Source organism: Falco rusticolus, chromosome 7 (assembly GCF_015220075.1).
Source record: "Falco rusticolus isolate bFalRus1 chromosome 7, bFalRus1.pri, whole genome shotgun sequence".
Classification (NCBI taxonomy): Eukaryota; Metazoa; Chordata; class Aves; order Falconiformes; family Falconidae; genus Falco; species Falco rusticolus.
This window is the reverse complement of record NC_051193.1, coordinates 19,313,706-19,336,827: the sequence shown is the minus strand read 5'-3', so window position 1 is coordinate 19,336,827 and position 23,122 is coordinate 19,313,706. Positions and strand designations below refer to the sequence as shown.

Here is a 23,122-nt window from a genome sequence, read left to right as displayed (position 1 = left end):
TCAGCCACTGTCCGACACAGGGTATTGAGGGGAATGATTTTTGGTTTGTCCCACACAGATGCTCGTTTCATCTTGTGTTACCAGACATTGTTATTTTTGTACTTAGATCACGTCTTTGATGTTTCTAACCAAAGCAGTCCTAAACTGTTGTATTTTATACAATTACATCTTCAGTGTAATTGATGCTGAACATGTAGTTTTATTTTCTTAAAGGCACATTCAGATCTCTTTCCTTGTCAAGGCCCAACATCAGCAATAACGTTAGTCTGTTCTAGAGCATTCAGCTGTCTCACTTAGGAATGGAGGCCCATTTTAAAAGATCATGGCATTACAGAATGGAGTAATTTAGGCTGGAAGGGACCGCGGAAGGGAATCTGGTCCAACGCCCCACTCAAAGCAGGTCTAATGTTGGTGTTGGATCAGGTTGCTCATCATAACATAAACTTTTGATCTTAAAAGCTTGTGTAATGTTTAAAAAAATCTTCCTCTGGGGAAAAAAAATGCAGTGCTTGTACTTTTGTTGATGTGAACCTACAAAGCCAGTCACAGGAACACAGGAGGCAAAACTCCTCCATTACCAAGTCCTTTGTGGACTTCTTCCAGTTTTAAACCAGCCTTGCAAATAACATTATTCATACATTTTGGGTTGCAGTTGGAGAAAAATTCAGCTCCATGAATTCTGAGTATCTCTTATGTCTGGGGCTTCTCTTAATCAAATCCAGAGTTAAAAGAGCCGCGTGCTAGTTTCCCTCAACTGCCCCCCCCAAAAAAAACCCCAACCCAACAACCAAACCAAACCAAAACCCAAAAAAACATTGGGTGAAAAAGGGCTGTTGAATTTGTTACTGTACTTTTTACCCCTGTGGTATGTTAGATGGGCACTGAACATGTTGATAAGCATGTTTTCTGAGCAGGGATGCTTCTCTAATTTAAGGCCAAAAAAAGAGGAAAGAAGGAAGGTGTTGTGGTAGGCACAGGGAAAGGGAGTGAAAGCAAGCTCAAATGATTATACTGTTTTCCAAAATGGAAATTTGTTCTAATCATTGACATGATTTCATCACATTTTAGGTCATAAACTTTTGCTTTTGTTTTATACGTGCCATTTTGTTTCTCCCTACATTTCACAAGAAGAATTTGCTGAATCCATTTTTTATTTTCTGTGAGACAAATTCTACATTCGTCAAGTGTAGCTGAAGACAGAACGTAACCATCTGCATTTTAGCAGAAAACGAAGATTACAAAGTGTCTGTTTATTCTTTGGAAAGCAGATACAGCAAAAAAATGCATTGAATTTTTGAAATTTCTTTAATTTTACACCATTTGTTTTTCTAGGGCAAAAATCCTTCATCTTTCTAAGACATACCAGATGGTGTGGTTTTCTAACTAAATGTATGGTGTCTTGTTAAGGGTATTAAGCCTTATTTTATGGCTTTCAGGCATTAATTATATTATTAATTAAATTATTCTGGTCAACAGAAGATAAATATGTGGCTTATAAAACTTAATCTAAATATATTTTGTGAGTAAGGAAAAAGTAGTAATACCTTTTTTTTTCTTTGCTGTCAGTTTCAGCCCATTAGAAAGCAGTCAGGGCAGTGCCTGTTTCATTAAAATTTCTAATTTTTTCCTGATTCCCTGATTTCTTGTAAGAGTTACTTCTTTCTGAAGCCACAATAATATTTTTAGAAGGGAGGGCAAGGGAAAGTCGTAGCCTGTGCTGTTTTCGGAGGTAAGGACCAGGCTCTTTTTTCGGCCAGTTTAGTCTTCCTGCGTTGCAGCATCAGCCTGCTCCCAGCTGGGTGCTGGCACACAGTGTCCCTCAGGCACTGGGTAGGTGGAAACACACGTGAGGTACCAGTCACGCTACAGGGGCAGCAACTTCTCTCGTGGTACAGCCCGCTGCTCCGTGGGCTTCAGGTGATGGCAGAGAGACCCTAGTCACTGCCATCAGGGCTGAGCCTGTACCCACCTCCAAAACAGAACGCTGAGGCAATAAACCTCTGCAAGCACCAAGGAGAAGCTTGTCCTGAAATGTTTTCCTGAAGTTCAGCACTAGTGATCCATGTAAGGAGGATCAAGTGCTGCAACTGGCACTTGCAGCCAGAAAATATCCGCAAAACAATTCCTAATGTTAGCATTTCTGCGCGTGAGCTGGTGTTACTAACCAAACACAACACTGCCAGACACTACACGCACTGAAAAAACTGATGGAAGTTCTTGCTGCCGGGAATTTTTCTTAAATCTTCTCCGGTTAGGATTTTTAAAGGTAAGCTGTTCATATGAATGTTATTGACAGAAATGTCACCACTTGTAAGTTTTGTGCATCATTGAAAAGTACAGAGATTCATTTTTACTCTGCTGGAGCGTCTCAAGATGAAGATGGGGGTTTTGCCTTCCTCAGGGCTGGCTGGTGGGCAGCGTCGGCTGGAGGAGCCCGGGCATGCAGGGCGTTCAGGCATGCCGCCACGGATGTTCGAAGGGAAATGCCTTCCCCTGCTTCTGGATGTGGATGCTGAATAAGTATCATTCACTTAATATAGTCAGCTTGGGAATTCCATGTTTATCATTAAAATCAGCAGAATTAAAGGGCTAGGTTTAAAAGCATGAAAAGGGTTCGTTGTGAATTAGGCTGTGCTTGGTGCACGCAGGTCTTAGCAAAGGCTCATGCAGATGCTGAGCACTGATGCCTTCGGCCCCAAAGTTTTTGGTGAAAGTCATCATCTGGTCCATCTAGAGCAGATGGACCCCAGTAGTGGACGTAGAATTCAGTGAACTTGGGACTAGTTTCTCGATTAGCTATCTGGCATGAATGCACTTTTTTACTCTTCTCCCACAATCCAGTTTCTCTACTTTTTTGTTGACTTTTTTTAAAGATATTTGTATGTGTTTGTAAACACACAGGCATGCAAATGTATATGTCTTAAGAAAATGAACCAAGGCATTACAAAAGGCCCACATCCAAAGCAAACGGAAAAAAAATACAAAACCTATATAAATTCTCTTTCTTGTGTTGGCCCTATACACGCTTTCTGAATTCTTTACATTTTTTCACCACTTTTTATCACAGCCTCGTAACTTTGTGTAACATGTCCGTGTTCAGATGAAATACTAGGCAAACTATTTTTGTCCTATTTCCATAAAACTGCTGTTACTTACCTTCTGTTGGGAATTGACGTGTGAAACTCATCTCCTGCGAAGTTCTGCTCGCTTTTTAGCGCTATCAAATATATTTTTGCTTTAATAGCTACTGCGGCTCCTATTTACCACCCAGCTACTTTCTCAGTGGGAATGTTTCCTACCCCTGGTACTGATGTCAGTTTACATCCAAGCAATCCACTATGGAAATCCCAAGCTTCGCACGATCAGTAGGCACACGGCGCAAGCCCAGCAGAGCCAAGGAGGTGTTTGGTGCTCTACAAAACCAAGGGTGACGCGTCCAAGGGGCTGTTGGGTTTCATCCAACAGCCGAAGTTTGTGGGAGCTGAGAGGGGGCCAGGTGGCTGAAGTTTTGTCCCGTGGATTGGATGCCTCAATGTTGAATGTGTAAGCCTTCATCAGCCATGTTTAACGTATCCTGCAGCCAGATCCATGAGGACGAGGCCACATGCTTGTGCAGAGCAGACGGGGCTGCAGAACCAGCACTGTTCACAAGCGAATCTGCTCACGCCTAATCTCTAACTTCATTTGGAAGCAAGACTTTGTTTATAAAAGCAATAACAATTGAGCAAATTAGTCTGTAGAAGCTACGCCCTGTATTTTCCAATAACTGCAACTTTTAATCAGAAATAAAGACCAGTAATAATGTCTAAGGAGGAACAGCATGAGTGGTACCTGTTGGGAGTGCTTTACAGGGTAGCGGGGGAGCAGCACTGGCGTACGGCCGGGGCCTGGCCGCTGCGGTGATTGTTATGTGACAGTTTCCATTTTATTGATGTTATATTTATTTGTATTCTAGTTTAGAAGCGGTGGTTAGAAACGCATTCAACAGCTGGGCTGCCTGCCTGAGGAGGGGAGTCTGTTGGCAGGACTGCAGCCCTGGGCGGTGGGTGAGCGAGTGCCCGATCCCGTGGGCAGCACGGTCCCGGGAAGCAGCAGCGCGGTCGGTCCCGGGAAGCGGTATCCGCGGTGCCCTGGTCAAAGCAGCTGGAGCGCGGGGGAGCAGACGCCGGCCGCCAGGCGAGCACCCGGGTTTGTGGCGCTGGCCGGGGCGCACCCGGGGCTCGGCTCCGTACCCAGGCGGTGCCGGGCTGCTTCGTGCTTCGCGGCGCTCCCGGGGGCTGGGAGCACCGGGGTTCCGTGGCGCTTCCAGCGGCGCGCGCCAGGGGTACTGCTAACGCGGCTTCGCGGAGAGCACGGCCCGGCCCGGCCTGCCCCGCCCCGTACCGTACCGTGGCGCGGAGCCCCGGGCACAGGCCAGGCTGGCGGCGGGGCAGGACGGGCCGGGGCGCGGCGGCAGGCAGGGGCGGCCGGACCGGAGCGCGAGGCGGCGCCGGGATTCCCTCAGGGAATGACGTCCCGGCTGCACGCGGCGATTGGCTGCGCCGCGGCGAGTTCGCTCCATTTATGGACACATCGCCCGCGCGGCCGGTACGGGGCAGCTCGCGCCTTCGCCGCGCTCCTTTATCCTTCCCCCGCCGGCGCGGGGCCCCGCGCTCGCGGCCCGCCCCGCCCCCGCGGGGCTGCCTGCGCCTCGCGCCCCGCCCCGGCGGCCAGCTGCGCGCGCGGGAGGGCGGGCTCGCGCCCTGCCTCCCCCCCTCCCCCCCGTCCCGCCCGCCCGTCCCGGGGCGCCGGCGCGTCTGGCGGAGCGGCGGGCAGCGGTGGCCGCGATGGTAGGCGCGGGGCTCGGCCGGGGGGCTGGGGGGGCCGGCGGTGAGCGGGGCCGTGCCGTGCCGGGTGCTGCCGGACCCGCGGAGGTGCCGCCGCCGGGGCAGGGCGGGCCGCGCTCCTCAGCCGCGTCCCGGGGCAGCGGGGCCGCCCGTCCCGTCGCGGGGCTGGGGCCGGGGCAGCGGCAGGGCCGGCGGTGCGGTGCCAGTCCGCCCGCCTCCCGCCAGCCTGAGGAGGCTCCGTGCGCCGGCGGCCCCGGGCGGGGGGAGCCCCGCGGGGAGGTAACGCGGCGGCGGCGCCGAACAACAGGTGACGCGGCCCCTCGGCGGCTCCCGGCCCGGGCACTGCCGCGGCGGGCGGGGACACGCGGTGCCGGCACAAGCGGCCGGTGCCGGGCTGGGGGCAGCTGGGGTCCAGCCGCTGAGCCGCGTTTGTCGTTACCGATTGGCGCCGGATGATTGATAACAGCTCTCAGCTGAAGCCATCCAGGTGGCGGTCACGGCTGCCTGTTACACGAGAACTCGGCGAACAGTCCCAGGTGGTAATAAACCAGGTTAAAGTCCGTAACCTCAGAACGCTGCCTAATGGGTGACTTGGGTAAAAGCAGGATAGTGAAGATCTGAGAGTTGAGACGCTTGGAGAACATCGGCTTTACTCCTGCTAGGGCTTAGCTCCCGTTGTGTCCGGGGCTGGCCAGCCCGGTGCCGGTGCGCGTGGCGCTGTGCCCGCTTAGGCAGGGCGCTGGCTCGGGCCCCTCGCTCCTGGTGCTGCTGCCAGGCTCCCTGCGCCTTGGCTTGCTGCGGCCAGTGTCCCCGTGCATGGATACGCTGGTGCTGAGCACGGTCCTTGCCTTCGATAAAGGTCGGGAAGCTAACGTTTCTGTCACGGGTGGGGACAGTGACACCACCACAGTGCTGCTGTGGGTGAGGCAGGTCCCTGCGTTCCCTGGGAGGTGGCTGTGCAGCCAGGTGGTGCCCATCAGCTCTTCAGCCCCAACCTTTGCTCGCCGGTGCTGGGTCACAGGCACTTGGCACAGCCACGTCCTGGCGGGGATGAGGTGGCACTCCCTGCCTGGGCTGCGGGATGCGAAATGGGGCTGGAGCACCTTGGTGCGGGTCCTTCAGCGATTCTGCCTGTTAGTAACACTGTGGGGTCTGTGGGTCTGCTAGTCGATCCGTTGTGGACCTCTGGATCTGTTAATTCCCTTTTAATAAAAGGTTTTAATCAAGATACAGTTCTTGCGAACACATGTAACTCATAACGTACTCAATGAGTTTTACTTGATCAAAGTAGGAGAACCAGTTTCTTCCACAAGTATGCCCCTTTCAGGGAACTGCTCAGGCAGTTACGCTCCAGCTTTTAATTCGATACTGAAATAGTCTTGAATTAATCTCTTTGCTGTGAGACCCCAAGCTAACGTGAACTGCATTTTTTTTTTTAAGATTGTCCATAAGTGGTGATTACAACAAAACCGGAAAAGATTGTTTTTAAAAGTACTGCTTTTTCAAAGGACTATGCCCAAACAATTGTTTGGTAATTATTAGGAGGTAGTATTTTGTAGCTTAGGAAGTTGGCAGAGGGATTGCCTGGCAGGACTTACAATGACTGCTTACAAACATGAATCATGCTGTTAATATCCTGAAATGTTATACTCATTCTCTGTGCTGTATAAAAAAGCTCATGTTATTTCCTTTATTTTTGTCTTGACAACTTTGATTTCGGGGGGGGGGGGGGAGGAGGAAGCAAAATGTCACAGGAGTGCTTTGTGTTGTCTAAATTAAGTCTTTTCTGCCACATTGTCTCCATAGACCTTAGAGTGACCTTTTCATGTTCTGACAGGGCCTGCAGCGCGGGGAGCTGCGTTACTGCTGACATGGGTTGTAGTTGTTTCGTGCTTCTGGGGCAGCCCGGTGCAGCAGAGCAAACAAAGGTGATGCTGGTGTAAACATGTTCCTAGCCTTTGTGCCTTGGTGCATTGCCCCCCTCGGGTCTGCTGGCAAGGTGGTGCAGTGCTGTGCAACCTGGCGATACGTGTGCACTTTTTTGCTGGTTTATTTTTAATCCAGATGGATGTCTACAGCCAGTTAACAGTGTGGTTTCAGGAGGAGATCCACACACATGCGAATAGGTTTCAGAGGGAGCTGCTTCATGGCTCTGTGCTACAGTACAAGGTGGGAATGAGCAACAGTGGGGCAAAACTGCATTAAAGCTGACAGCTCTAAGGAACAGGTGGCAACTGTTGACATTTTCCTCTTGAAATTTTTTGAATTAAAAATGAACTAGAGCCTGGAATAGCTTAGCTGCAATTTACAAGTCTTCAAAAATGTGTATTTTGTTAGTGCAAACTAGTCCTGCTCCAGTGAAGGGCTGGATCCTTGATGTTCAGGAAACCCCTCAGTGCAACTAAGCTGAAACTTGGTTGAAGTAAGGTCAGGTGAACTCTAAGCAACTTTTGCTTTTATACTGTGAGTTTGGACCTTCAGAGGTAGTTCATGGAGGTGCATTGGGGGATCTTATCTGGAGTTGGATAGAGTATCTGTATCAGGTGACAAAAGTAATCTTGTCACATTAAGGCGACAACATCATCTTGAACCTTTCACTTAAGTAGCTTTGTAGCCTTCAGGGAAAGGTTGTTCCCCTGAGTACTCTCAGCTGGCTTTCCCTCTTATGGATAAAACATTAATCAACAAGCATAATACTGTTTCTAAGGCATAAACTGCTACCACACTTTAAAAAAACCAAACAAGAAAAACCTGAACAAAACACAAACCCAATTAAATACCCCAACAACAACCCATCAGTGATCAACTTTGCCTGCTTTTGCATGATGTGTTCTGGATTACTTCTGCTGAAGTTTTGTACCACTTTGCTGGGGAGAGTGTGAAAGGAAGGCTGCAAGAGCAAGCAGGTTTAGCAGTATCTGGATTAACTCAAAAATTGTCGAGCAAGCCAGGGTTGTCTGATTCACTTATGTTTAAAAAAAAAAAAAAAGGCGTTCATATGTTGCCTTTAACCAACACTTCAGTGCTAAGCGCTTTTCTGTAGCACTGTGGTCAGTATGTGCATTTTTACCGGGGTGCATTTGGTGTCTTCCTCTTTCTACCTTTTCAACAAAGACGGAAGGTTGGTTCTTAAAAGGAATCATTTTATAGCAGGTCAACATAGCTTGACATCAGTAGAAGCCAGATATTTATAGCCCAATCCAGTAGGATGCTGGGGATGTCTTGTTTACATGTATTGCCTGTGAAAGTCTGCAAAAATGAAGATGACTCAATTGGCCTGAAAGGACTTGCTAGCTGTCTGGTTTGGTCCAGGAAAGCTAATGCGTGATGTGAGATGGGACCTTGTATCTGAGGGTTTTTTTTACCTGCAAGGAAGTCACAAGCAATACATAGATGATTGTGATTTTGAAGGGTGCGTTTGCCTGGTGCTGCAGACAGTAGCGTAAGCTCAGCCTTGCTCTCTGCCAAATGTGTAATAGTGGAGAGGGTAACGGCATGTGCTTCGCATTATGGCTAGAGGTGCATTAACGGAAAAATCTTCCAGCTGTATGGTGTTTCTGTCTGGCTGAAACATAAAGTATAATAAAACAGTAGCATGTTCAATAGTAAAGCTAATGATTCATACTCGATGTGTTTTGTTTAGGTTTACGTTGCGTGCGTGCTTGTCTCTGTTTCTTTCCGATTTAGACCTCTAGAATGGTTTGTGGATGTGTTGTGTATGTTAGAGCACATTTTCAGAAAATGCTAACGTATGCAGGATGTTGCCCAAATGCAGCTTTTGCAGCTGAAAACAGAACCTGATGGTGTATGTATGTACCATCTTAGGTATTTTTCTCATAATATCTTTTGCCTTCCAGAATTGCTTTTTTTTCCGCCCTCTCCATACATAACTAGCTTGTTGTGAAGGAAATGGGGTGACAATGCCGGTAGTAGTTTAACTAAACTGTCTGCAGCCACTTTCTCTTAATTTGAAGGGATAACTTGCCCCAGTCTTAGTGCCTTGTTTTAAAGCATTGCTGTGTACGTGCCATGTGGGAAGTTAAACCAAGCCTTTTAGAGCCTTTGTGATAGCCAGCCAGTGAAATGTTGTCAAGCTTTTGCTGAGTTCTCAGCAAAATCTTAGTAATAGTCTCAACTTAACATGGAAAGTATGCTTCCTTGCTTGAAACACTAAGGCGTTGTACATCTCTTCAGAGAAGTCTTCTTGGCTCCTTTTGTAATAACTTGAAATATTTTTCCTTCATAAATACCAGTTTGATCTCTTCCCAGTTTTAGGGGAGGGGGGAAAGTGACATTGGTCTAAATGGTCATACGCTGCTCCATCCAAGTTATATCAAAGAATAAAGGGGTTTTACTTCTCTATTCCCAGTTTCAGGGAGTCAGAAATGCCTGTGTGTTCTAATGCCTTTTAATACAGTAGGCGTATTACTAATGTGTAGAGAACATGGAAATAAACATCTTCAGAGCTACAGAAGAATCCTTTATATCAATACAGCCTAATTAGTTTTAGCTGCTGCATCTGATGAGGAAGGGAGCAAAAAAGTAAGAGGTCACCTTTCCTACTAACCTCCTAGCTCTTACGCTTGCTCTGCCAGGGACCCTGGGTGACCCTAGGGGTGCGCTTGCTGCGGTGGCACGAAGAGTTCTCACGTGGATAGCTGTGCTTCTGCTGGCAGGTACTGGTCTGGGGCTGGCCAGAAAGTTGTTCGTTTTTTGCTTACCCTCGGGTTCTGGTTGTTGCCACAATACACGGCTTATAAATGACCGATTGGTCTGCTTTCCTTTGCAATTTCCTAAAATGCTGTTGTAATGCAATACTTCAGTCTGCCGTTTTAGGAAGCTGATTCTAGGTCAAATGGTGTGTGGCTACTGAAGGCATTAAGAGCTACGCTGGGGGGGTTTTGCAGCCTAAGTAAAAACAGGTTTTGTGCTGGGAGTTAACCGTGCAAGACCTAAAAGGAGTAAAATCAAAAAAGCAGTTCTCAGAACTGGAAGAGCACATGTATACGTGTGTCCTGTTTACAAAAATAAAGATTTGGAAAACAGTTCAGGTCCCTCTGCAAACACAGAGATTCCCAGTGTAGGCTTTGGCAAGAAAGGGTTGGCTTGCACTATTTTAATTTTTTGAATGAAGCCACTTTGTACAATCTAAAGTCTCGCCTCAAGTATGAGCAACAAAAGCTCACATCAGCGGGAAATGCTGACCTTTTGGGGAAAATCATATAACTGTCTCTTACACATTTTCTCATCTGCTGGAGGTCATAATTTCCTTGCGATATTAGTGTCAGCCGAGGAGCCTTGCTGGGTGAAGCTAGCCACTACAGATGGCCAGTGTTCCTGTTACTCCTGTGGAAGGGTCTGTTTTTTTTTTTTTTTTTTTTACTGGCTGGTATGGGGGGAGTAGTATTACGGTGTATGGCCGCTTGCTAATGTTTGAAACCAATGTACCAGAAGACTCTCTTAGCTGTTGATGTTGTCTGGGCTCGTACCTAGTTCTACTACGTGGAGCGAAAAAATAGTGACAAATATCATAGAAACATGGCAGAAAGTAAACAAGATCGTTCTCCCTATCTTCAGATCTGAACCGAGAGCTGTCTCTTACTGTGCCCAGTTGTTTAGACAGCCACCTCACCTAATGGTTAGGACTCTTGTGCAATCCTAGCCTCCGAGCTTGGGTGTGAGGAGCTGTATTTCGGTCAGACCTTCCTGGCGCAATTCAGGCTTCCTCGTCTCCTGCTCCCTTCCCCACGTTCCTGAGATGCCATCACTGTCCTGCCCAGGAAGTACAGGCTATCGCTCATCTGCTGATTCATCCTCATCTTCTGTGTTTCCTATTCACCTACTCATTTCCTCCCCTTCTCCTGCCCCTCACTGCTCTAAAACTGGTGTGCAGTCATCTCCTGGCAGTGCTCCGCGTTAGGAAAAGGTTTCTTTGTCTAAAGCATTTCCACACACTGAACCTTACAGGTATTTTCTGCCTATTTTTAATAAATATGCTTTGCAGGAATGTGTAAATGGCTAAACAGATTCAGAATTTGACTGCTTGTACAACAGCAAGTGCATCTAAGCTCAAGATTATTTAATATAAGTAGCCTAGGAGGGTGGGCATGATCAAGATCTTTCTCCAAAGCCACAGCAGCATTTAATTGGCTTAAAACTGTCGGTGGATTTTATTTATAAAGTGTATTTCTACAAAAAAAAATCTGAATTGATTTTTTTTTTAATTGAAATACTTTTTCAAACAAAGCCTATGAGAGAGCTGACAAGGAAAGCGGTGTTGATATTGAGGCATGAGTCAGAGAGCGATGCTCATTGGGAAGCATACTTAGGAGGTGCTCTTAAGTATGAAGAATTACCTACTAACATTACTTGCTAAGTTCAGCAACTAAGTGTGAACTTTACAGTTAAAGCCAGACATTAGCAGATCTGCAGCGTGCTTCCTGGTCAGTGCTGTTCTAGAAGTTAAAAGGGACTATAGAATGGGTCCGGTGCTGGGCTCTCTGCATCTGGGTGAGCCTTCTGCAGCTGCCAGAAGTGTCTGGGTGAAAGCCACTTCTGGCTGTCGGGGGAGCAGTGCAGAAGGCAAGGGCTTTATGCTCTTGGGATGATATGATGATAGATCTCTCTTTAGCCTATTTCATAAAAAAAAAAAGGGGGGGGGGAACAAAAGGGTTTATGCAAAAGCATGTGCTTCTAGAAGCTATTTTGATGCTTTGTTCAGCAATCTGAAGTTTAAATGAGAGGGTTTTGTTGGCATCCCTCAGACAGGACTAGCTGCACTTGTCCCTGTGCAGGAAGTGAGTTTTTTTTTCCCTTGCCAGCTCACAACCACTCCACGAATCACCTTCGTCAGCTGAGCCTGAGTCTGTAACCATTCTCGGTCAGCCTTGTCTAATTTAACTGCTGAAGTCATATTCAGGGTCTGAACAGTGCAGCCTGTATGGCCTTCAGAAAACATGTCAAATGTCCTTAATACACAGAAAGATTTAAAATCTTTCATGCTTGTGTCTTATGAAATAGCATGCTGCCAGATGTTTGATCCTGCCCATGGGTTGGTCTTCTGTTTTCAATCTGACATTCCACAACGTTTGTGAGGCTTTAAATTCTAGACAGTTTACCAGTGCATGCTGTTGTCTTTTTGCAGCGATTTATGTCTTTTCCTGTGCTTTGAGTTGTTATTGATAATAGCAGAAATATGGAAAGATGGCAGGTTGGGACCTTTTGTCAGTAATACATTCGCAGTGCCAAGTAGTAGTCAGGATTGTCTCATCTTGTTTTGTTTGTCTCCCCACCCCCCCCCCCCCCCCCCCCCCCACCCCCCCCTTGAAGGGTACAAGTCTGCACAAATGCCTAAGTGCTTCCAAAGTTGTTTTTGCAGTAACTCTTAACCCTATGCTAATCCCAACTTTGTAAAGGAAGATGTTGATTACAAATGTATTGTGAATTTTGTACTTGTATATTTGAATTATATTTCAAATATAATTTGAAACATATTTTGAAGTCCTTCGGGTTTTGACTCCTGTACACTCTGACAGCTTGTTTGTTATGAAAATAATACTGGTCTGGGGAGTTAGTTGGAAGATTCCAAGGACCAAAGTTTGTCTAGGTATTGTTAAGATGTATATGTGTACAGCACTAGTATGATGTTAGGTGTTGGGCTTTGAGCTGTTGTGGTGGTTCGGGCATGCACTTTTGATTGTTCAGGTTTTTGACTTTTATTGCAGATGTCTTAGTATCTGAACTGGAAAATACTTCATTTGCCAAGTGCAAGCTGTGTTCTTGAGGCATATTGAAGGAGTGCTTTCATTAAACCCGATCTTAAAGGTCATTTTGTGGTACTCAAAAGCATGTGCGTACTTTTTGAGTTGGAGTATTTGGTTTTTGTTTCAGTGTTTGGGAAGAACTTGATTTGTCTGTTTATCAATCTTGAAAGAATCTGTTTTCCTGTACAGCACCCCCAACTGTAATCACTATGTACTTAAAGGGAAACATGCAAAAGTGTAACAGTACTTGAAAACCAGTCATACTTCTAGCACAGATACTTAAATTGAGGGATTTCAAATTTGGAGAGATTAATTGCAGAAAGGATATAAAGCTGCAAAACCACCCATCCTTGCTTTCTGAACACTAGCTGTCTGCATAGTTTGAGTTAATAAATAATTCTACAGTATCTTCTGGTAAAGCCAGTGAAACAGGGATTTTGCATAATTGTTTCTGCTATCTTGCTATTGGCACTTAGAAATTGTTATCTAAATATAGATCATGTGTTTGAACGAACTAGTCACAGGATGTGACCATCTAGGGGTAAAAGACTAATGAGTCACAGGAGTCCATCATTGTATGGACTTGTGGTCATATTTAATTCTGTAATTTTTTGTTGATTTTTTGTCAGAATTAGTACAGTTTTATGGAAGCAAGTTAGAGTGACAACCGTACCTTTGTCAGGAAACTTCTGATACCTTTCCTACTGTAATTTGAATTAAAAATTTGGGTGCTGTGGAAAACTGATAGATTACAAAGTATTTTTTTACGTATAGCTCTATACCATGTAACATCCTGCTGACACTGTTCTTGGTGTAACTTGATTAGTTCCAGAATTCTGAACTGCTTTAATCCATGAAAACAAGTACTTGACTTCACCAATTAAAATGCAATAGTCCCAATAAGAACAGAATTACTTCAGACTAGATTTAGTTTGTTTCAGTTAAAACCTGTTCCGTATGCACAGTTGTGTTTCAGGACCTGATGCGTAGTTGTTGGTAGCCTCCAAAACCTTTTCAGTGCTTCCCCTCAACTTTAAATATACGCTGGGAGCTACTATATTGGTTGTTAATTGCTAGATTCGGCAAACCAAAGATTCCTACAAAAATATTCTGGTCTTTGCAGTGGAAAAGTAAAAATAACTTCTCAGGGTAGGGCAATTTGGATGTTTTGAGGGTATCCTGGCTGTTCGTTGTGTAACCTGCAAGACCTGAACAGCCTGGGTAAGGTGACTTTGTTGGAATCACCTGGCCCCAGTGGAAGGGCAGTAGCTGAAACCTGTGGAGACCTCTGTGGCAACGTGTGTAGATCTCTCCTGAAGCGTATCTGAACTGTTAGCCGTTTATTGCTCTGCAGCGGCTGTTGGCTTTGCAAAGCATCTCTTCCTGTAGCCGGGAGTTCCTAATTACGGACGCTTAAAGCCCACATTTGCTAGCTGCGTTAGTAAGGGGTCGCGCTAGCACACTCTGTGTGTGTGTCAGGAGGGACATTTTTCTCCCAGCTAAGTGATGTGACTCTGCAGGCCCCTCAGGGCTCACGTTTGATGGCCAGTGTCACATCCCGCTGGGCAGCGGTGGAAGGCAGAGTCCCTGCAGGAGACACCTTACGGACCCCTGTAAGGACCCACGTCCTGTTGGGTGGTGATCCTCGGCCGTAGGAACAGGTGTTGGCAAACAGGCTTTGCTCTTGGAGTTGGAGCAACTTATGCAGGCTATGCTATCAGTTACGGGGTTTTTAAAGATGAATTAGGCTTTACACAGGGGAAAAAGGTGAACTTGAATGTTGCTGGTAGCAAACAGAGGTCCTGTTGTGCCACTGCTGATGTCTACAGAGGTCTGATTTGAGATTTGGCCTTTAATGAGCAAAAACTTGAGTTGTGTTTAAAGCAGGGTTGGGGTGGGTGGGAAGGGGAATGACCTCATTGCAGGAGAGGCCGCTGCTTTTGCTATTTTACTTTTTCTTACTTGTGTTATGTCAGTGTTGGGTTGCAACCACAGTGTTCAAGGCACGATTGTTTTCAGGTGAGGGGGTAGGGACAGGTCTTCAGCGAAGCGAGTTGTATGAGGAGCGTGCCTAACCAAGTGGAGGAGGACTGGAGGTGCCTGCGTACCCAATATGTGGAACTTGAGATCTGTGTTGAATACCTGTTTCTAGCAACCAAGTCTGGCTTCTTCAGCAGCTTAGGTATTTGCTGTAAGGCAAGAGTGACAGTTGTGGACACTATATAATAATTTATACCTGCATGGCAGTGAAGGACTAGACCTGGTGTACTGAAGAAAATAAGAATTTGCCTGGTTTGATATTTGCTTGAAATAACAGTTAAATCAGCATGTGTGATGCTCTGTGGTTAATGAAACTTTTGATACAACTGAAATGGGTTCTGTTGTTTAAAAAGGTACATACAGTAATGGAGACTGATCTGTACTAGCTTAAAGCTGCCTTCAGAGACACAGGTGTGTATTCTGCACAGAATGTGCTCCAGCCTCCACGGACCTTGGCCTCAGTCTCAGGAATAACTAATGAAGTGTGCAAGCCTCACGTGAGGCTACAAGTTGGTTAAACTTGAGCAGCCCACAGCAGCAGAGAACGGATTAATTATTTCACGTAGATGGTGCAATTGTTAACTGAAACGCATACTTGGTTTTCCAGTTCTAGTGTCCGTTACCCAGCTGACTGCTCAGTCGGTCTGGAAGCTGTTCCCATGAGTGCTGTTCTTTAAAGCTTTTCTGGTGATAAATAGGAATTCTGGTTCCAGGGCTCCTAATGCCTGACATACCAGCACACCCAGTCCACAGAGACCCAATGTCGATGTGCAGAGTAAGTTCATGACCAGCCGTGGTTTCTTCCTGTAGTTTACTTTGTGTTTTTATTCTTGGTTCATTCTAGGAACACTTGAGGGGGAGCGGAACAGCGGCTGCTTGCTCCCATGTTTGGTGGTGGTCTAGACCATGAAAATGAACATTCTTCCTCACTGAGGGGGGTGGTAGGGTGTTTCTGGACAATCTGACCTGCCTCAAACCATGGTTTAATCTTGGCAGGGTCACATTGGTTCTATTTTCTTTGTAGCTGTGTACAGTGCAGTTTTCTACGTGGAGTTGCAGTGATGTTAAGCAGTTGGGTGGCACTAACGGGGTGGGTTAAGGTAAGTGGGCCTGCAACTAATAATAAAAGCTTGTCTTTACATAGTTACAAGTCATTCTACAGCAGAACTTCCATTTGTCTATACATCTTAATTTATAATGCACCACTACTAAGAACTGGAATTAGTGGAGGCTACAAAGTACTTCCAGTGAAATGAACACTCAGCCTTTAATTGCTGATAGTGGAAGAGGAAAGAATGTCAGTGGCACCTCCTAGCTTGCTCCTTGATGTTTGGTTTTTTTTTTTCTTGAGACCTGTACTTGGATGGGCTTGTGTTCCAAACCCTAAACCTGCTTTCTTAAACAGTCACTAATAAAGGCTTTTTGAAGGAAGCAAATACAGTGTACTTCAGAAAAGCATTGTAATCACTAAAAATTTACTCCCTGCTGAAATAGCTGGCTTACCTGCTCCCGTGCAATTCACCAATAAAAATACAAAGCAATTCTGTGACAGCAGATTTTGATCTTCAGTTAAAAGTCCTGAGCTTGACCTCTTCTTGTTCTTAAGAATTGCAGTCAGACTAAATATAAAGTTTAGCTGCATGGATCAGACTGCCCAAAATTGAACCATTATGGATACAGTCTTGACAGAGCTCAAAGCTTCCAATTCTGGATAAGAAAGGAATGCATGAAACCCAGCCAGAAGAGCATAATGCAATACAAAATCCTAAATACCTGTTTCAATGACATAGGCTAAGTTTATAAGACTTAAACAACTTTTTTCCCAGTCCTGAAAGTTTCCTTTGTGGAAAGAAATTTAAGAGCTGTTTATTCTGCAAACAGCCTTGACGGTGTGAAAGATGACAGGTGCTGAAGCAAGTTTATTTGGGCTGCACTGACAGTACAGCCTGTACCCTTAAGCATATGGGCAGATGCCTCATAATCTTTTGCCGTCACTGAGGATGTTCTGATGAATCTGTTCTGAAGGTAGTAGTTTGGATGTAATGGAGAGGCATGTTGTTACCACAATTAATGAATTAGTCATGAATAGCTATTTAGTCTGACACACCTCGAGAGCGTTCACCTACTGAAATCAGGGTTTCTTTTGTTTGGATAATTTCTTAATGATACAGGCTGAGGCATTTTTGCACCTGAGGCCATTAGGTAATTTTTTCGCTTGACTTGTCCAATACATGGGTCTTTTCTCAGACTGGAATACATTTAAAATTGAACAAGCAGTTAGCAATCTTGTCCTTCTACTATATAGTAGGATTTTTCTTTGTGCTGAGTGCGGCTGGACCCTAGCCTGGGATTGCAAGGACAAAGCAGGCTGAACTGCTCCCATCAGTTCCGTTGTAACCTGCCTGTGGTGGTTTGTGCTGGATCTCAGATACTCAAGAACAGTTAAAAAGCTCCTAACTTAGTATGAGAAAAAAGAGTCTTTTTTTCAAATCAGAAATACCAGTGGTAACTGCCGTTCTAGAACGGACTGAAGACTTTGGGGAGTTCCTCCTAGCCTGCACTTCAAAATAAGTGCTGAGTCAGTAATTGGGATGTTGACTGCCTGTAGTTGTGAGGTGGCTGCAGTTGTGAATTTTACATCTGAAGCAGGCAGTGTTTTGGAAGAATATCCATTTTTATTTCAAAATTATTTTACCTGGGGACTACAATTAGATCTTAAAGTTAGAAGTCAAGGTCGGTTGATTGTGGGCTTTTTTGTGTCTTCTGGTCCATCCTGGCTAAACACCCCCACCCCACCCCCAGCTTAAAGTATTTTGTCTTCTGCTCTTTACAGATGGAGAGTAGTAGGCTAACTATAAAATACTAATCCTGTTGCTGTTTGCTCCTGGAGAGTGCAGGTGTACAAACAGGAAAAGAAAAAACAAAGGGGAAGTTACTATCATCTGATTGCCAAAACAAAAAAGCACCAATTCAGTAGCTAAAATTATGTTCAAGCTGGTAACAGGATATAGTGAACAATGAAGAATGTTTTTTAAGTTCTGTAGCTAAATATGTCCTTTTAGGGCTTGTTTTGCAATTGTTCTTGACCAATTGAAACTCTTGCAGTGAGTATAAGTCTGCCTCATTTAAATGAACCCTTTTTTTTTTTTTTCCCTCCCCCATGATATCTCAATGAGATGCCTAATAATTTATTTTTGTTCTTGGTATTTTATATAGTCAAGGGGAATATAGTCAAGAAGTAAACCTACTCAATTTTTTGAAATTTTTTTTAAGTTGGGGCAAGTCAGGACATCTAAGTATTAGAAGTGGCAGGTGGAGGAGTGCTTTTATGTTGTTCTGTGGGTTTTTTAGCTGTAATAAAACATACTATTTACCCCTTTATTCTTTTTCCTGTCTTCCAGTCTCTGGTGTGACAGTGTGTGAGAACCTCACTGAAGTACCAAAGCTATGCAGAGCCTCTGTGATGACTCTGTCTGTGAATGTTGTCTTGTTCTGGTGCTATTTTAATAAGGAATTACTGGGAAATATATATGAGGGGTATACTCCTAACAGCTGCCACGGTCTCTGTGTTGTGGAGCTCTCCTAGGAGCCTAAATAATCTATAGTGTGTGAGGAATGCTCAACTGGTTTTGACAGAAAATGTATCCAAACTACATCATGCCCTCTGTGATGGAAGTATGACTTGGTCCGCAATAGGCTGAGTCACAGATGCTGCTTTCTCAAATGGAAAAAAGAATAAGGGGAATAAATCTGAGGGAGTGGTGGGATGGTCCAGGTTGGCAAGGTGGTGGGAGCCTAGTCTGATCCAGGCAGGCTGCTTCCAGTTTCAATGGGAAATTCTACTCTTTCAGTTCTACCTTTAGTACTCTTTCCATCTGTTTATAAGCCTTCAGTATTGCTGATGAAATTAGTTCAGTCTAACATCTCTGATTTCTAACCTTGTACAGGAAACCTGTCCTTGTCCTCATTTCCATTGATCAGCTGTGTGACTTTGAAATACTTTGCCCAACTCTGTGGTCTTACCTCTTGGCTTCTGCAGTTGTCTTCTACATCCTGAACTTTCAGCAAACCTTTACAGATGTCCTCTGTCTTCAGCTGCAAATCCTAAAGGGCATGCTCTGCTTTGTTAGTCTTCCAGTGTGAGGGGTTTTTTTGTGTGTGTTTGTCCCTTAGATGTCATCTGTAATGGTATGTAATGTGATATATAAGTTATGGTTATAAATAAGTTTAACCTTGCCCAGACAACTGTTCTTAAATGGTGTGTGTAAACATTAGAACATTTTTCTGATCCCTTTTAAACTGCAGATTTATATGGTAGCACGTACTGAAGAGAAACTTGCAATGCAACGTGTTGTATAAAGGCAAAGAAGTTCTATTTTGTACTCTGCAATAAGGTGATGGAGATGAAAATAGATGTACAAGTGTTATGTCCTTTCATAAAGGTGGTTATAGGAATAAGTCATGTTATTGCTTACATTTCTGTATATGAAACGTGACTTTAACAGTAGGCTAAAAATTCATTATCTTCAGAATACTCCTTACTGCTACAGGGTGTTGGAGAATTTTTAAGAATGCAGTAAACTACATACGCTACTCAGTTTGTGCATTAGCACTGAATTGGCAAAACACCACTAGGCATAAATCTCTAATGGGTATCTGTGGAATAATTGGTGATAGATACTGCCTGTATGCCACAGATCACAAGTATGTGTTAAAACACACAGGAAAGCCCTTCTGTCATGCTAGCTATTACTGTATGATTTAATATGCAGGTTATTTTTTCTAAGCTGCTGTCAACACTACCTAAAAGCAGTACAGCTACTTTAGAACTGGACTCCAGTGTAGAAAAAACTATTCTGGCACAATGTGCCATGGCACCTTTAATCACTACAAATAACTGAAACCTCTTTGACACTTGATTTGAAAGATTTTGTCCCTTTCGATAGCCCTGCTGCTGAATCAGTGAGCCATTGCTGACTCATGGATGACTACATTGCTGGTCTTGCAAAGCCCAGGTCTCTAAGACAGCCCGGTGCACTCAGATGCAAACGCTGTCAATCAACCCTTCTTCAACACTGAGATTTGACAGGAGCAAACTGCGGAGCAAGACAGCTGCAGGCTGCCTCCTGTGCTTTCTTACCGTGTGCCAGTGGGAACAAAATAATTCTGGCAGTCGGACATTGCACAAGGCGTGTGCAGAAGCACATCTGCATATCTAATAGCTTAATTCTTGAATCTACAGATGTTAAGAGGTGCTTTCATTAACTGGGTGAAGCATGCTTACCTGCACTGTGTAGTTCTTCATATGGTTGCTCAGATGAACGTTTTGTGGGGGAAGGAAAAAGGCACAGGCGGAGGAGCACTGGGGTGGTTAAAGATCACATGCCTGATGTGTGATGTATTTTTCCACTATTGCTTCACTAGATGATACATAGAACCGTGCTTGTTAAAGGAGCCTGGTAGAAAACAAGCTTTTCTCGGTTAATATACTTCAGATAAGCCAAAGCATGTAATGGCATTGGCAGGAGCTTTGAGAGTGGGAGTGTGAATGGCAAACCTACATCACCTTACAGCTTCAAATCCCACCTCCCTTGCTGAAATGGTTAACTCATTCCATGCCTTGTGCCTTTACCCCCTTCTCCATCACGTACTTTGAATCCCATACAGGCTGGCATACAGCCCAAAGTGACCTGGGTGGGGGTAGATGGCCACCCCTTAGAACAGCACCACTATACTCAGTAGCGTTAGAAGCAGGAGGTGATGTGGCTGTGGACTGTGTACTCTTTGCCTAATTTTACTTCTGGTCTACAACTACTTGTAAATGCTACAGCAATGTGAGGAAATGTTAATGTCAAAACCTAACAGTTTTTCACTAAATTGAAGTGAAATCCATAGACATCTGAAATGATAGAATGAGATGTTTATGGTGTTACATATAAAACTTAAAGGTTTAATAGGCAACCGTAAAGTGGGTTATTCATCTACATATTTTAAAACTGAACTAGACGAGGCATTCTAGCGCACACAGTCTTGTAGATATGTGTTTCTGCAAATGCAATACAACCTATGAGAGGCATTTTGTATTGCTTATATTAAACAATTGACAAATTTTACTAAAGAACAGTTTCTACTGTGTTTCTTTTTTTTTTATTTTGAAAAATCTAAAGAAAAAACCCTGAGGCTTTCCTTAATTAACATAGGTGATTCTAATAGCTTCTGTTAACTGGACACATTAACAATGAAGTAAGTCTGAAATACTAAAAACCTTGTTCTTGATAGCAAAATAGTAAAGACTTGCAGATTTGTTCGGTTACTGGCAGCCTTTATACCTTGCTTGTTAAAAACCTAAATTGTTTGTGTAATGAGTTACTCTGGTCTTGTTGGGTTTGGTCTTACTGGACTTAGTTTTGTTGATACTCTTTTGTGTGTGTGTTTGTGAAAGGTTACCTTGGAGGGTGTTAGCTCTGATTCCTTAAGCAATGAAACGTGTCCTGCATTTCAGTGTAGCAGATTAGATGGAATCTGTAACTTAAGGTTTCAGCTAGTCTTCCAAAATCTGAAATGTGCAGATGAGGAAAATTTGAGGTTAGCATCTTCTCTTCCTTTATTTTATTTTTATTTTAAAAAAAAAATCTGTAAAAATCAATAGGCTCCCTCAGAATTGGCTTTCGTTACAGTCCTGCAGGGACAAACATTGATAACTGGCCTAGATACTTTCTGCAGAAGCAGTGGTGGATGGCTTTCTTTCAACAAAACCTAATTAGGCATAAATAAACCTGGCAGAATAGTTATTACACATACCTGGGTATCTCATGGTTCTTTGTTCTTTTTTTAATTATGTGTCCATAATTAGAAGAATTTTGTTTTTGAAAGCCTCAATGAGTTTCAGTATTTTAGGTGTTGAATAATTCATGCTTAACTTTGTTTAGACATTGTTTATGGCACCAAACCACCTCAACCAACTGATTAAAGAAAGACTTTACCACGTTCTTTTATTCACAGTTATCCTCTGGTAAATAACAAGGTTTAGACACTACTATCTTGGCAAAATCTTAGCTGTGTTTATGTAAAGACTGTGCTGGTCTCAGCATTGCATTATGAAGGCTCCAAATATTTTCTGCTTCTGGATTATTTTTTTAAATTCCATGTAAAAATGTTTCGACACACTTTCTTTCCAGCTTGACTTTTTCTTTTTTGCAAGGGCCGTTTTCTTTGGGTTTATGTTTGTGTGGATGCTATGGCCAAGTACAAACAGCTTGACTACAAAATGAGCTGTGTCGGGAGTGTGTCCTTAGGGTTATTTATAGAGGTTAAAGTGATGTCTGCCCTAAGGATTTCTGAGCACTGACTTCTCCAGACTGTGCTAGGGTGGTGGTTCATGGAAGTATCAAGAATAGCTTAGTTCTCTCTGTAAATAATTATCAAATCTGGTAACTGACACTGGTCACAAAGAATTCTCTGGGATTATGTAGAGGAAAAAAAAATCTCACCTGAAATTGCTTGAAGAACTTGCCTGTAAATTCATATCTGAATTTTTTTCAGAGGAAGAAAATAGGTGTTTATGAAATAGTCTGATAAATGTGGAAGCACGCTGCATCAGTGCCATGGCATCTTCACATGTATTCAGACATTGTAGGTCAGTGCTCCAAAAGTCTGTGGCATTGACTTGGTCATCTAAGAATCTCATATAGTGGCATTGTCATGAAATACAGGGAAAGCACCAAATACGCCCTAGTAAAGAAAGGACACTAGCTGTGGCCTGCAGATGGTGGCAGTGTTTTTGTTGCTGCACACGTCTATCTTTCCGAAGTAGCAGAAGGTTGAAAGTCTGGCTTGCTGCTTGGCCAGGGCTTGGAGCTGCCTCTTCTGAATGTACTCAGGAGCCAGCTGAGCTGTGGGTATCTGCTGCTTCAGACACCAGAGGCCAGCTGGGACAGGAATGACTATTGCTCATGGGAAAACAGGACAAAACCAGGCAGCTGTGTGGTAGCACAACTAGAGATTCATCTCAGAGAGTATGAAAATGGAGTAAAGCTTTTTGTCCATTCCAGCAATGGCAGTGAGAGCCCTGAAAATGGACCTGCAGGTTTAGAGTTACCCAGTACAGCATGTCGAACCTTACTCCAGGGAAGTCTGTAAAAGAGTGTCAATATTTCTTAACAAGTTCGTTATGAGTATTGCTCCTGACACTATTTTTTTTTTTTTCCTCTTCTGGTTCTCAGTTGAACTTACAGGTGCCTCAGTGTTTCTAGGTCAGGTGTGAGAAAGGCAAAGAAACTGGTGTGGAAGGAGAAATATATTGGAAAGGTTTGTCAAAGTTCATGACAGCCCTGTGCAGAGTAATTGGAAGTAACACCAAGCTGGACTCCAGTGGGGCACCTGTTCACAGTGTCTGTGCTTCTGCGTGCCTCGTGCGTGGTGATGGTGCACGGCTGAGGGGTGTGTGGCAGAAGACACTCTTCGCTGACCTGGTACAGGTGTCGGTACTGGTAT

The 23,122-nt window shown here is 44.3% G+C and overlaps 1 protein-coding gene across 1 annotated transcript in view; it reads left to right on the top strand.

The window, feature by feature from the left end:
• Nucleotides 1-4,708: 4,708 nt before the first annotated feature.
• MYO1E (myosin IE) overlaps nucleotides 4,709-23,122 on the top strand; it is a 92,687-nt gene continuing 74,273 nt past the window's right edge. The window contains exon 1 of the mRNA XM_037395290.1: nucleotides 4,709-4,829. Coding sequence (XP_037251187.1) covers nucleotides 4,827-4,829 — 3 coding nt within the window. The 5' untranslated portion in view covers nucleotides 4,709-4,826. The remainder of the gene's footprint in view (nucleotides 4,830-23,122) is intronic.